The sequence below is a fragment of the Arachis hypogaea genome, chromosome 1 (genome assembly GCF_003086295.3).
Source record: "Arachis hypogaea cultivar Tifrunner chromosome 1, arahy.Tifrunner.gnm2.J5K5, whole genome shotgun sequence".
Taxonomy (NCBI): Eukaryota; Viridiplantae; Streptophyta; class Magnoliopsida; order Fabales; family Fabaceae; genus Arachis; species Arachis hypogaea.
Window position 1 is genome coordinate 19,596,580 of NC_092036.1, and position 15,216 is coordinate 19,611,795.

At 34.3% G+C, this 15,216-nt stretch overlaps 1 protein-coding gene and 1 long non-coding RNA gene across 2 annotated transcripts in view; one reads left to right on the plus strand and one right to left on the minus strand.

Moving 5' to 3' along the window:
• Positions 1-4,335: 4,335 nt before the first annotated feature.
• On the plus strand, positions 4,336-5,723 carry LOC112702487 (uncharacterized). The gene is made up of 3 exons (XR_011880503.1): positions 4,336-4,491; positions 4,827-4,963; positions 5,590-5,723. It is a non-coding gene; the product is annotated as an uncharacterized lncRNA (long non-coding RNA).
• Positions 5,724-14,643: 8,920 nt separating this feature from the next.
• Positions 14,644-15,216, minus strand: part of LOC140180769 (serine/threonine-protein phosphatase 7 long form homolog) — a 37,873-nt gene continuing 37,300 nt past the window's right edge. Inside the window, exon 5 of the mRNA XM_072222074.1 lies at positions 14,644-15,105. Within this exon, the coding sequence (XP_072078175.1) occupies positions 14,644-15,105 (462 nt within the window). The remainder of the gene's footprint in view (positions 15,106-15,216) is intronic.

Genomic DNA, 15,216 nt, shown 5'->3' on the forward strand with positions numbered 1-15,216 from the left:
AATTGGCGTCACTGTTGTTCCATTTTGCCATGTCGCTAATATTGCTGGTTAGTGGTCACAACTCTAACTATGGCTTAGTATTGGTACCTTAAACTATGAAGAATGAGCCCAATCGCACTCTGCATAGCATCACCGATTATGGCTTCCTCATCCCTACAATGATCCGAGTTTCGTCGCATTCTCTCTAACTATTGTGATGTTTCATGCGTTTTGAGAGAGAGAAAAAGAGAAACGGCGCTATTTTAACATAATATGTCCTAATACCAAAAGATGACGCCGTTTTATCATTGTTGATTTATCATTTAACGATATATGTAAAAAACGTTAATGGAAGGTGTTAATTAATTGACAGAAGGACAAATATGATTGATTTTAAATTCTTCAAGGATTAATTTTATTAAAAAAATTATTTGATAATGTAAATGAAGAATGCGTGATTTTTTTGGAATAATTTTAAATATTAACCTTTTTTTTATCATATGTTCTTTTAATAATTTTTTATATATAATATATAATATAGGACTTAAGAGTTAAAGACCTTTTGAGTAGCTTTTTTATACTTTGTTTGTTTAAGAAAAAAATAAACAGAGAAAATAGTATCTATAGAATGAATAGAAAATAAAAAATATTATTTTACTAAAATATAAATTTTATAATTTTGTTTTTTCATAATAATAATAATAAGATAATTGTTACGATAAATTTTTAAATTTAGAGAATAAATAATTTTTTAATTCATAAAATAATGATACATTAATTGATTTAACGCATACTTAAAGCTTAAAAAACAATAAATTTTTAGAACACATATTAAATATATTTTAAAATTGCATAAATATTTCTCAAATTTTACAATTATAATAGAATAAAATAGAATAAATGACCATTTATACCCATGAGAGATGAAAATGCTGACATTTGTACCAATAAAAATTCGAAACTAATCTTGTACCCATGATAGATGCTGTCTGTGTGACAAAAGTGTCCTAGCTTGGATCTGAGCTTGGTTCGTGGGTTTTCGAACCTACGTGGCACTCCCAACCCCCCTCCCCTCAAAATCTGAGCCAACCATTCACCATCATCATCTTCATCTTTTTCACCATCACCATCACCATAACCTCCATAACCTCCATCACCATCACTTCAACACTGCCACAGCCACCTCCCTTCACCACAATCTCCGGCGACAACCCACACCGCCGCGCCCCTTTCTCTTTTTTTTCCCGCTTCTCACCTCCGCTGAGCACAGAAATCACAGTGCCAGCTCCTCCTCTCCACCAAAGTCCAGAGCGGCAGCGACCACCTTCTGCATTCTTGGGTCTCCTCTCGTCTGCCAACAAACAGCCGCGACACCCAACCTTCTCCGTAGCGTCCTTACGGCATTCCAACCTGTCACCAATCCCCTGATCGAACCCTAGCTCCGCCAACCATCATCGTCGGCCTCTACGAGCCACCGCAATCCTCTTTCCTTTTTTCCCCTTTGCGTGTTCTCTGTCTTCCTCAGCCACACCAACGAACTGGCCACCTTCTCCTCCCTCTCTCTCACTGGCCGAACCGCCACGCCGTCGACGAGCCACAGCGACACCGACGATGAGCCCCTTTCCCCCTTTCTTCTTCCTTCTCTGTCATCCCGTCTCACCATCGCGAACCAGCCTAGCACCGTCGCGATTCTAGCCCCGTTTCCCATTCTCCCATGGAATGACCAGAACAGGGTGCAGCCCCTGTGTCTTCCATCCCTCTGTTTTTCCTGTTTCATGGCTGCGTGCACTCTCCACTGCTGCAATTGAAGCAGTGCCACTACCAGGCCGCCACTTCTGCCTTGGCCAATTCAGCCATCATCTTCCCTTCACCTGTTCATTTTCTGCTTCCCAGGTTCCCATTTTCATTTGTTGAGTTCTATTTCTTTCATTGTATTGCTTTTAGTTCATTTTGCTTAATTTGGTTAGTTAGAAATGCACGTTTGTGGATTTAGGTATGTTTTGATTCATGTTGGTGTTTGAAAATTTTGCTATTTTGATTCATGCTGCTGTTTGAAAATTTTGGCTTGTCTGATGCTGCTGGGAGCTTTGGGGGAGGTAGGATTCAGACAGGGGAGTGGTGACGGGTTGGAACGTCGTAAGGACACTGCGGAGAAGGTTGGGTGTCACGGCTGTTTGGTGGAGAGGAGAAGTTGGTGCTGTGGTTTCTGGGCTCAGCGGAGGTAAGAAGAGGGGAAAAAGAAGAGAAAGAGGTGCGGCAGTGTGGGTTATCGCCGGAGGTTGTGGTGAAGGGAGGTGGCTGTGGCGGTGCTGAGGTGATGGTGATGGAGATTATGGTGGCTGGGAAGAGACAGTGATGGATGAGGATGATGGTGAAGAAGATGAAGATGATGATGGTGAATGGTTGGCTCAAGTATGGCTTTGGGGGGATGGGAGTGCCACGTAGGTTCGGAAATCCACGAACCAAGCTCAAATCCAAGGCAGGGTATTTTTGTCACACGGACAACATCTATCATGGGTACAAGATTAGTTTTGAACTTTCATGGGTACAAATGTCAGCGTTTTCATCTCTCATGGGTACAAATGATCATTTATTCAATAAAATAATATAATAAGTTTATTATTATTATTATTATTATTACTAGAATTTAACTCAAATATAATATTTTATATTTAAATAAAACATATCAAATATTTATTTCATATATTAATATATAATTAAACTTATTACATAATAATATATAAAAGTTAATAATATGATTTTACTCATCAAAATTTTGGTGCGGTTTTTCCACTTACTTTAGCATGAAAATTCTTTTGCGGTTTCCATTTCATTTATTTTCTCATCGTATTTTCTAGCAAAACAAATTAAACCAGTAAAACAATTTCTCAGTTTACTTATATATTTTTTTAATGCCTTATGCCTTAACCAACACGCCATTAATTTTTTTTTTTTTATTAAGTAAGAAATCAGATTGCATGGGAATGCTTGTCGATACGTGTCACAAAAAGACTAGCCACCCCTTTAACCCCCTTAACAGATGATTTTCTCGTTTGCTTCTTATAAAATACATAATAAATTTTAAATTCTTAATATTTAAAATATTTTTTAATTTTTAAATATTAGTATTTTTATCATAAAAAAAATATGGCTATTATTTGAATTTTGTTATATGACAGTCATTTCCTTTTTTTTTGTTTAACACACATATATATAAAATTAAACTAATATACATAATTATCTTTAAGATAGAATATTATCCGTACCTATTGAAGGATAAAATCTTCATCTCTACGAGGTGATATCTGCCACATTTTTATCCCCAATTCAAATCTCTCCACGAATACTCATACAATTTTTTTTTTGTCTTCTGAGCTCCGTTTGAAAATTTTAGAAGTAGCTTTTTTTTATTTTTGATTTATAAAAAGTAGTAATGTTAATATTTGGTATAATTTTTAAAATCAAATTGTAACTTTTTAAAAAGTTATTTAGGAGTTTATAGAGAAATTAAAAAAATAATTTTTTTTATAATACTTCTACTTTTTATCATATTTCTATAAAATTAGTACTTTTAAAATTAAAAATTTAAACATAAAATAATTTATTTATAAATTATTTTTAACAGAATCATTTACTGTTTAAGTTATTTTATCAAAAAAAACTTAATTAAGTTGGTTATTCAAACTGGGCCTAAATCTACTTATAATCCACAATAGAATTCAATTGATCTTCTCTTCATTTTTTTAAAAATTAAAATTTATTATATATATTTTATAATTTATATAAAACTTTACAAGGTGATAAATTTTTTTTTATATAATTCATGTTAAACTAGTATATTTTATGTTTATACTCTTTAAAATTCACTATCTTTTTATAACTTTTGTATTAAAGGACAATGACAAATTAAATCTGTTAAAATGCATTACAATATTTTTCTTTTTGTAGTAAAAGCGCAATTAACACAATTTATGAACAATAATAACACCTATCACACTACTAGAAAACTAGTTATTACAGACGGATATTTTCGACGGATTTTATCCCACGAAAATACAGCCGGAATTTCAGAGGGATTTTTTGTCGGAAAATAAAAAAATGAATTAGCATAAATTACAGACGAAAAAAAAATTCGTCGATAATTCTGTCGGAAAAATTAATTTTTTTCGTGAAAAATGATTACAGACAAATTTTCCGTCTGTAATTAAATGGACAAAAACGGTGCGTTTTGTTAAATTATTACAGACAAAAAAATTCGTCTGTAATTTAAAAATTTTCGTCGGTAATATTGACTTAAACCTAAACGTTGCTTCTATACCCTCGAGCTCCACAATTACACTCCAAACGAGTTTCACAAGCAGCTTCAGACTCCATTCACACTCCAAATCTTGCTCCTCAGTGCCACATTCTTCCATCACCGCTGTTCCATAACCACAGTCATCCACCGCATTCTTTCATCATCAACACCTTTGGGACTTCCATCACTCTCGTCGTTGTCAATCATCACTCTCGGTAAACCTAACTCTACTTTTATGAGTATAAATTTTAATCCTCCTTTAGTGACTTTTTCTTCTCTTCAAACCCAACATCGATGGTGACTATATTTTCTTCCAGTTAGTTTAATTGCTGCTTGATTTCATTTCCGATTTGGGATTAAGCTAGGGTTTGCTTTTGATTTTGTGGTTTATTTGGTTGCTGTGATGAATTTTTTATTTAATCAAAGCATTTCGAATGATGCATGTAAGTTGTTTGATGAAAAGCCTCCGAAACATTCTTCTATCTTGTTATGTGCTTTCTCATAAGAAAACATACTTGCTCTCCTAACTACACAGTGGTTTTCTGTGAAGGTCCCTTGAACAAACAGAACCTGGAGTTTTTCTGAGCTGGGTTGGAGCTGAATCCAAGGTACGGAAGCTTCTCAGTACATCCAGTTGGAAAAGCTATTGTGGATGCTGCTCAGAAAGTTAATTGTACTAACGCTAAGGTTCTTCTTTCTCTATTCAACTTCCCCATCCTGACATCAAGTGTTCTCATTGCTTTATTCTGTGACGAACTTTACTTATTTATTTATTTAAATTATTGATTAGTTTATCATATTAATAAAATGTATTTTACTTAAATAATGGAAATAAATAAACAAAATTATTTGAAAATTAAAATAAAAAGATAATAACATTGTTATATTTGCCGACCCTGCTCTTTACTATATTACTTGGTTTATCTATGCGTCTGAGTGTGTATGTGTCAGAAAGGGAATGATATCATAGTTCATAATACTGGTGGATTTTTGGCTTTCCATGAGCTAATCTGCCTCTAATAATAGTTGGCTAATTGCTATTGAGTTGCTATTCTCTTGTAGAGGAGAAACGACTGAGTACTTAACTTTGTTTTGTGCCCCCTTTTACTATCAGTATATGCCATCTATATGAGATTGACTTATTAATAGGCAATGTTTATTGGCTGTAAGACTCACTGACTAATGTACTTTTGTAAAATAGAACCTTTTAGTGGTAATTTATGAATGGCTGAAATCTGTAATTCATGTTAAATATATTGTCATAAAAGTTAGTTTCATGAGGACACACCTGTTAGCTTACTATAAATTTGCAGGTTACAGATGGAACATTCCTTGAAGAACCTGGTTCTGGTGCAGTAGCAACTGTTGATAACAAAAAGGTCTTTGTTGGGACATTGGATTGAATCACCAGATACTGGAGTATTTGATTTTTATCATTTTCTAAAAATATACAGGATAAGATGCACCTCAAATTTTATTTATTTTTAAAATTTAATTATTTAAAGGAATTTTTTTCCATTTTTTCAAATGAATGCAGCATATTGCTAATTATGCTTGCTTTAATTAGCTGAATGGGTTGAATTTTTTTCTATTTTTTTTCATTTTTTTCCATTATGCAGCATGCCCTTCATACATATATATTATCCTGAATGGGTTGAATAAGTAATGATAATATGCGATTCTTGATTTGAGAATATTGAATGCCATGGCCATCTCCATGTTGGTACATGCATAGTGCCATGGAGTTTATGCACTCACGTGCATCTATTTCAGAAGCTTCATTTTCGTTCATCAAACATTGAATTGACTTAATGAAGTCACCAGTCTCATTCTCACGCTGTCAAGGAAAACAAAACATAGAATTTATTGGCATAATTTAAAAGAAAATTTTCTAAAACGAATTAAAAAAATTATTTTTAAAATAAATAAAAATAATTATTCAATTCTATTTCTTTTCATTTTAGGTTAGAGACAAATTGAGTGTTCCAAGTCCAATTTGAAAATAGCTCGGTCTCGTGAACTACCAACCCGTGAACCCGATGTGCAAACTAAAGTACAATAGTGTTCGAAAAGTGCATTTGGTTTACTAATAAAACGTGGTGCGTGGGTAATTGCTTTAACTTTGTTTTAATTTCAATAATAATCTGAGATATTTTTAATTATAATTTTCTGTAATGATATTATATTTTACTTCTGCTTTACTGCTGCTATAGTACTTAATTAATTTATTGCTAGATTGTTTAATTAAATGATTAACTGTTATGTCAGAATTCTACTAAAAATGCTTGTATTATATGATCTCCTGAGTTTGGTATTATGTCTATTTACAATTTAACTTAGACTACTCACTTTTGCTGTGTTTTTAGATCCTTAAAGATAGACGGTTGAATGAGACTGCCGTTCTTGGTGTCCCTGTGAAAGCCACAATCAAAGAGGTATTTTTGTAAAAAGCAAATCCGGATAGATTATTCACAAGCTTAATATTTAGTTTGCTACATTAAAATAAATTTGGTGGAAGTTGAAGTTATTAGTGAGAGATTGAATTCATTTATTTGTTCTCCTCAGAATATTTTAAATTCTGCACTACTGTAACATATTTTTAGCCTCAGCTAACTGCTTATTTATACTTAATAGAAGTAGCACTGTCTACCAAAAAATGTGCATAACCGAAGTGCTTTCTTTCATTGGAAAATTCCAAACTAAATGATATCATTAGCTTTTTTCATAGATAAATAAAGAATTAAAGCAACATGTGTTTTAATTTACATATCTGAAAAAGATGGATTTATTGTTCCTTTTGCTGCATTTTCAATGAGATGTTGGAGTAATTCATGACCTTTATTTTGTTGGTTCAGCGAAGCAAAATCTTGTGTCATTGATGCCATTTTGGCTTGACTTTGATTAATAATTATACTAATCATTTTTTTTCAAATAATTGTTTATTTTGAACAAAATAGTATATTAGAAATTGAAGAATGTGGAACTATGCATGAATATAAGAATATTGAATTGGCTCACCTAATTATAGATTATTATATATATGTATAGAGATTCTAATCAATGAGTATTTGATATGTTAATGAATTGAGTTTTTGTGTGGCAAATAAATGCTGTTAAAAACCTTTTTTTGTGTGGCAAACAAATGCTGTTAATAATGCATGCCACCTAATTGGGATATTCTCTGTTTGATGTCTTGATTTATGTCATTTATTCTTTTACTTTAGTTAATTGTTCCTTTCGCCAATTGTTCATGTTGCTTCTTGTGAGAATATTATTTTGTATTTTGTAATGAGAATCATGAATATTTTAGAGTTTATTCTATTTGAATTATTGGGAAAAGATGAAAATTTGTTAGTATTTTGTAATCATTGTGCAACAGGAGAAGTTTATAAAAAAGTTAGCAGAAATTCAGGCCCAACATGTCAAGGCTCAAGCACAAGGAATGGAGCTACCACCAATTGATGAAGACTTGATTTGGGAGGAAGTGTGTAGTGGGCAAAAGAAGAATCGAGTTTATGGAAAAGGAGCATTCTTTTCTAGATTTATTAAGTCTAGAACCACTTCTGCCAACTCTGTATCTGGAAGAGCATCTACAAATCAAAATTCTGTTCCTGATTTGCGAGAACAGATTCATAATCTCAATGAAGAGCTTTTTCAACGTGTTACTCAACAGACAGATGAGCGTATTAGTAAGTTGTTAGATGCACGCTTGGCTCCTTTGGAAAAGACTCAAAAGAAGTTAGAAAAGTTAGAACGGGCAATTGGAAAGGCCAAGAAGGAAAAGCTGAAACAGAAGAGATGGAATGAGGCTTATGTTAGCTATTACAAAAAGGTTAGAGCGTCAAGTAGTTCCACTACTGCTCCACCGCCACCGCCACCGCTACCGCCGCCACCTTCAATCTCTTCGGATGAAGACTATGATGATGATGGGGATGAAGATGATACTGAGGACTATAGTTGATAAATTTAGTATGGTTAAACAATATATTGAGGATTATAGTTGATAATACACTTTGTTTATGTCTTGAATTATATTGACTTGCTTGTTTATAATACTTTTCTTTTAGCTTTATAATATGATGAATTTGTTTATTTTTTGTAATATTATAAATATTTGAATACTAATTAGATAAAAAATTGTAATTATTAAATTTATATCATTTTATATAAAACAGGTTTATTTTACAATGAAAAAAAATCTAAAAAAAATTCCATTTCATCTTACCGGTAGATTTACAGACGGATTTTTTGTCTGTAAACTAAAAAAAATTACAGACAGAAAATCTGTCTGTGATTACCGACGAAAAATCCGTCGGAAAATCCGTCTGTAATTACCGACGGAAAATCTATCAGAAAATCTGTCTGTAATTACAGACGGAAAATCCGTCTGAAAATCCGTCGAAAAGTTCGTCGTCTTCAAGGAAATGGATGGAGAATTTACAGAGGGAAAATCTGTCGGTAACTGGTAAAAATCTGTCGGTAATTTTTCGACGGAAAAAAATCCGTCGGTAAATAATTTCCGACGAGGCTTTTACAGAGGGACAAAATCCGTCGGTAATGCTGTCGGTAACCAAAAATCCGTCTGTAATATAGACCAAATCTGTCTGTAAATCTGTCTTTATTAAGCCATTTTCTAGTAGTGTCACTTCATAATAATTTATATCAATTATGAAAAAAAGATATATATATATATATATATATATATATATAAATTTTAATTTAAAATAATCTAATAAATTTTTATTTTTATTTTATTTAAGTAAAAAAGGATATAAATACACAAAATTAAATATTAATTTTCATGGGTTATTAAGAAAATTATTCTAATATATTTAGTAATGAAAAAATCTTAGAAACTAACATTATATAATTAAAATTGCAGCTAATATTTAATATAAAAATATCTAAAATTCTTATAGATAAAAATATTTAAAACTCAACTAGAAAAAATATTTAAAATTTATATTCAACAAAAACTCATCTTTAATGAACTTGTTTAATAATTTGCTATAATATTAATTAAAATTAGCTATTATAATATTACTGCTATGTAATATATATATATATATATATATATATATATATATATATATCAAAATTTAATTATAATATTTTAAGTATTTTGTAGCTTTAAGTATTCTTATGTTTCTAATCATTAATTTTAATTATGTATATATTTTATGATTGAGATCAATGACTAAAAATACTAAAACACTTAAAAAATCATCCAACGTATACTTAAAATGATTCCTAATGGTTCCTAGAGTATTTCTTAGGCTCAATTTTATTGAAATGGAAGGCTTATGTGTGATCTTTTTGGATATGGATTCATGGGGTACAAGACAAATATGTGGGACAGGTTTTTGGCAGTGTGAGGTAGAAGAATTTGGACTATTCGAGTTTTTTGGTTTTAAAATTTTGCATAACAAATCGCATGGTCCAATTTGTAGGGTGAGAAATATGCATTTCGGAAGGTTGAAATCGGATCGTCTGTGTTGCCTGTGCTGGGTTTTTTTAATATGAAATAGAGCAACAAATCGCATAGTACGAGTTGTTAGTAGAGAAATTTGAATTTCGAAAGTTTGAAGTCGGGCCCTCCATGTTGCTTGAGCTTGGTAATTTTTTATATGAAGTGGAATATGAACTCGCATGGTCCGAGTTCATTATTTAATTTTTTTTGAATCAACTTAACATAGTCGAAGGGTCTGAGTTGATTATATTGGCCTATATAAAAGAGTGTGTAGCTGGTGATAGCGATGTACTTGTGCCTTCTTCCCGTTCTTCAACGGCTTCTTCTTCTGTTTCTTCTTTCTGGGTTTCTTCATTACCTGTTTTGAACAAGAAAATCTAGTAGCAAGTTTATGCTCCTTTTTGGGTGATTGAGAGAAATGAGTGACATAGTCTTACTAAAAGTGTATTATTTTGGTCAGATTTTGTTACAAACATCTGAAGGAGTAAATTTTATTTGTGAAAATCCGTTAGATGTTGTTATTCCTTTTACCATCTCATTTGAAGAGTTCAAAGGTGTTATCTGTGAAAAGATTGATTCTGAAAGGGAAAGAAAAATATCATGTATTCTATATAGATATCGCATACCGGTGTTTGGTGGATTCGTCCAATTTCAAACCAAATATGTGACGGGCGAAGCGAGCATGCAAGAGATGCTTTCAATGTATATTAAAAACCGGGCTCAGATCTCATTCATCGAGTTGTATGTTGAGTTTGAACAATCTGAGGCCGACCGGAATATTGTACGGGAAGATTATAATAGTGACAGTGAAGAAGAGTTCGAAAGCAACTACGAAATTGTTGGTCCAGACGGAGATGAAGATCAAGGTAACGAAACTATGGCTCCAGATGTGGCAAATGCACTCGTAAACGAAGTTTCATTTGAGGAGCCATCATTCATGCGAATTTTGGACTTGGAAGCCATGCATGTTCCGGAGTTTCCAGAATATGAGTGCAGGTACGTAATTCATCGTATTAGTATTTTTTTAGTTAGTTATTGATTTAGTTATGAATAAGTTAGTGTTTATTAACCGTTATTTAATCACGCGTTGATGTCATAGTTGTCAGAACCAAACCGGTGATTGAATGGTTCAGGTAACTTGGTCACTGGTTCAACTGCTGGGTTAGTGGTTGAACCGGTTGACCTGGTCCTATGTAAATAAAAAATAAAAAATAGTCAAAAGTTTAAAAGTAAAATTCAAAATACATATGTTTACTAATATTTTAAAAATATCAAGTTGTTTTAAATCGATATGGAACATGAACAATAAATATTTTATTATTTTGATGCTATCATAAATGTTTTTATTTTCTTTTTATATTGAAATAACTGTTATTTTTAAATTTTAATAATTTATTAATTAGTTTATATCTTTTATACTGTTATATACTACAAGTATTTATTAGAAAATAAAATTAATCGATACAGTATAATACGGTTCATTTATCAGACCGGACCGGTTAGAATCTGATTCAGTAGGTTTGACGGTCGAACCGGTCGGTCCGGTCTGGTTTTTACATCTGATGCTGATGTTCTTATTTTGTTTAGAGTGGTATAATAACATGATGTAAGGTTTGGATTTATATCATAGTTGATGCAGTAAATATTGATTTACCTTTATTATCGGTTTTTAAATATCTGTGTATTATTTTTTTTGGTGGCTGTCCTGGCAGAAATTCCTATTGTCGCAGACGGTGAATTTACCGTTGGTATGGAATTTAGTTCCAGGGAAGCTATTATTAAGCCGATAAAAGAGTATACCATACGACGAAGCGTAGACTACCGGGTGTATGAGTTTGAGCCGTTGACATTTTATGCCAAGTGTACACAGTATGGGTCAGGGTGTGATTGGCTTATCAGGGTTAGCATGATCAGCAGGAAGTACTGTTGGGTTATAAAGAGGTATAATGGTAGTCATACCTATACCAGAGCCACCATTTCACAGGATCATTCGAAACTAGATTCTATCACAATTGCAGAAGCAATAAAGGTGTTGGTTGAGGTTGACCCTTCCTTAAAGGTGAAATCGGTTATAGCAGAAATACAATCGAAGTTCAACTACACTGTTAGTTATCGAAAAGCATGGTTGGCTAAGCAAAGGACAGTAGAAAAAATATTTGGGGGTTGGGAAGCATCGTACGAAGCGTTGCCTATATGGTTTGAGGCCATGTGTCATAAGGAGCCATCAGCTGTTGTCCGTTTTGAGAATATGCATGCATATCAAGGCGATGACTTGGTGGGTGATATTCGGGTTCTGCATCGAGTATTTTGGAGTTATTACCCCTGCATTAGGGCATTCAGACATTGTAAGGCAGTTGTCCAGGTGGATGAGACTCACTTGTACGGAAAGTGTAAGGGTTGTCTACTAGTGGCAGTTTCACAGGATGGCAACAACAATATCGTCCCAATTGCATTTGCTATTCTAGAGGGAGAGACTTCTGATGCATGGCACTTTTTCCTTAGTAACATGCGTCAACATGTTGTCACTCGGGATGGCGTTGGGCTAATATCCGACCGACACGAATCCATCAATGTAGCTGTGGAACGTAGTAACAGAGCCTGGTCACCTCCTAGAGCTTTCCATATGTTTTGCATCAGGCATATAGAGTCGAATTTTCTAAGAAAGTTCAAGGCACCAAACCTCCAAAAACTGGTCGTTAACATAGGTAACGCATAGTAAGTTTAAGTAAATTATTAACAGAGTTACCTTCAACACGTGGTTTGACCTCTATTTTTTTCTTTTTTTATGTTGTTATCGTCCAGGATATTCGAGGACGGTGCAGGAGTACGAAGTGCGTTACCAGCATTTACAGGAACGGGGCGAGGCGTATACTAACTGGTTAAACCGAATTCCTCGCAAATAGTACGCACTGGCATTTGATGGTGGCTACTGATGGGGTCACATGACGACGAACTTAGTGGAATGCATCAATTTAGTATTGAAAGGTGCACGCAATCTCCCCATTACCGCTCTTGTGAAGACAACATTCTACAGGCTTAACGAGTTGTTCACCCGAAAAAGAGCGGATGCGGAAGCCCGGATTAATGCTGGCCATGTGTTTTCTGAGCTTGTGACCTCGAAGTTGCATGCAAACCAACATGCATAAGGAAACATTCAGATTAGTTGCTTCGACCAACAGAATGAGGTCTTTGAAGTGCGCGAGATGCCAAGTGGACTGAAGTTTGCAGTCAACCTACGTCGCCTTCGATGTGACTGTGGTGAGTTTCAGGTGGACCGGATCCCCTGTCGACATGTGTTCACATGTTGTGCCAACCAACGCCTGGATTAGCAAGTGTATGTGCATGATGTGTATAAAATGGACCAAGTTCGGCGGGTGTACCGAGTTAGGTTTAGGCCACTGGGTAATCCTACTACATGGCCTGCTTACAACGGACCTCGGTTCGTACCGAATCCGTACCTGAGACGTGTTACCAAAGGTCGCCCCAGGATAACTCCTTTTTGAATGAGATGGACACGTGAATGTTACGTCGTCCTCGGTGATGTAGGCTATGTGGGGCTGAGGGATATAGTCGTAGCAGATGCCGTCAGTCAGCTAGTGCAAATGCCGATGGAGATGCTCAGTAGATTTACAGTCTAAGATGATATGATATTTGTAGTATTATATAGTATGACATGAATTATCCAATTGAGTTAATTTGACCTGATATATGTAGCATTATAACTTATGACAATCTAGTACAATAAGATATCTGTAGCATTATATAATATGACATCAATTGGCCAAATGAGGTAATATGATAAGATATCTGTAGCATTATATAATATGACATCAATCGGCCAAATGAAGTAATCTGATATGATTTTTGTAGCAATACATTAAGATTTATGAAACATTAATACGTAGTCCAGATCATTAATACATAAATAAGTTCATTAATACATAAATAATCTAAACATACAAAGTTTCATAATCATAGTCTAGATCATTAATACATATTGTCCAAATTCCTACAAAGTAATCCAAACATAGACCAGATCATTAATACATGAATAAATTCTTTACACAACAATTACTTTCTCATTGCCCACTTTACTTCATTCACAAAATTCTTGCATTTTTTGGCGGCCTTTTTTTGTTATCACAGATGGAGTGTACCGATTAGCACTACGACATGGCGGATCTACCCTCAGATTGTAACCTTTGACTGTGTCATCCGGAGTGCGTGCCTGACCTATATACAATTTGATTAAAACAATTAAATATAGTATACAAGGTAATCAAACCAACAGAGATACCACATATCATTTAGTCAAACCAAACAGGGATACCATTTATGAACATAAAATAAGTAACTAATGAAACATGTAAAGCAAAATACACAACATAATACCATCATTACGAGATTCTTCATCCTCATCGAACTCCTCTATTTCATCCTCCTCATCCTCGTCCTCGTCATCCGGGTCATCTACTAGATACGCATCGGTCTCTTGCTCGAGTGTGTTAGCATTTTCTTCAATGAGTCCCATGGAAACATGGTTAGGATTTTGACTATTAAGTACTTCGCGTCCACCATCACTCCTACTGCAGTCAACAGATACAAACCCTCCAGAAGCAATCGACGAGGTACTCCACGGATGCCTCACGTCCAACGAATACTTACCTGCCATGAACTCAGGCTGATGGCCATATTGTGATTGTCCAGCATCTGCAGCCATGAACCCTAGCAACTGGCTAAATGAACCTTCTTCTCATGGTTCAAACTGTGACATACCCCAATATTGTTGATGTATTGGCAACGACTGGGTGAACTGTGTCTGAGGTACATACTGGCTTGAGGACTGAGGTTGTTCTTGTGGAAGCGAATTTAGAGGTGATGGTGGCGGTGTCAGCGACTATGGCTCCTGCTCTTCATTATCATCATCCATATCCTGATTACCCTCATCATTCTCTTGAACCACAAGATTTGACAAGTTCAAGCGGTCCCCAAATTTTGTTCGGTACCAGTACATGTAAGTATCCAATGGATGCTGTGAAGGCATGGAAAGCTCAATAAGAACGTGGTTATACCTGTTTGTCCAATGCATCACCCAAAATGAATGACTCGGTGCGATGGTCCAGTTAAGATTCTTAGGACCAGTCAGGACTTCTCCATGCGCCTTGTCCAAATTCCGTTCCTGATAAGGTACTCCCTGAACAAAACTAAACTGTCGCCTATACCAATCGGTAGCATGCCACTCGATACATTCAAATGACACCAACGGTACTGTAGCGCTCCAGACAACCGACTGCATATAGATTTTGACAAGAATTATGTTCGGATCCACGCAATCCACAGCACAAGCAACCCACACAAACTGGGAAAAATAAAGGAAACTCATGATTACAACCCACAATTACAATAACAATAACAATGCTTCATAATTTTGTCCTAGATCCTAAACCCGAAACTAATACTTCTTTAATGA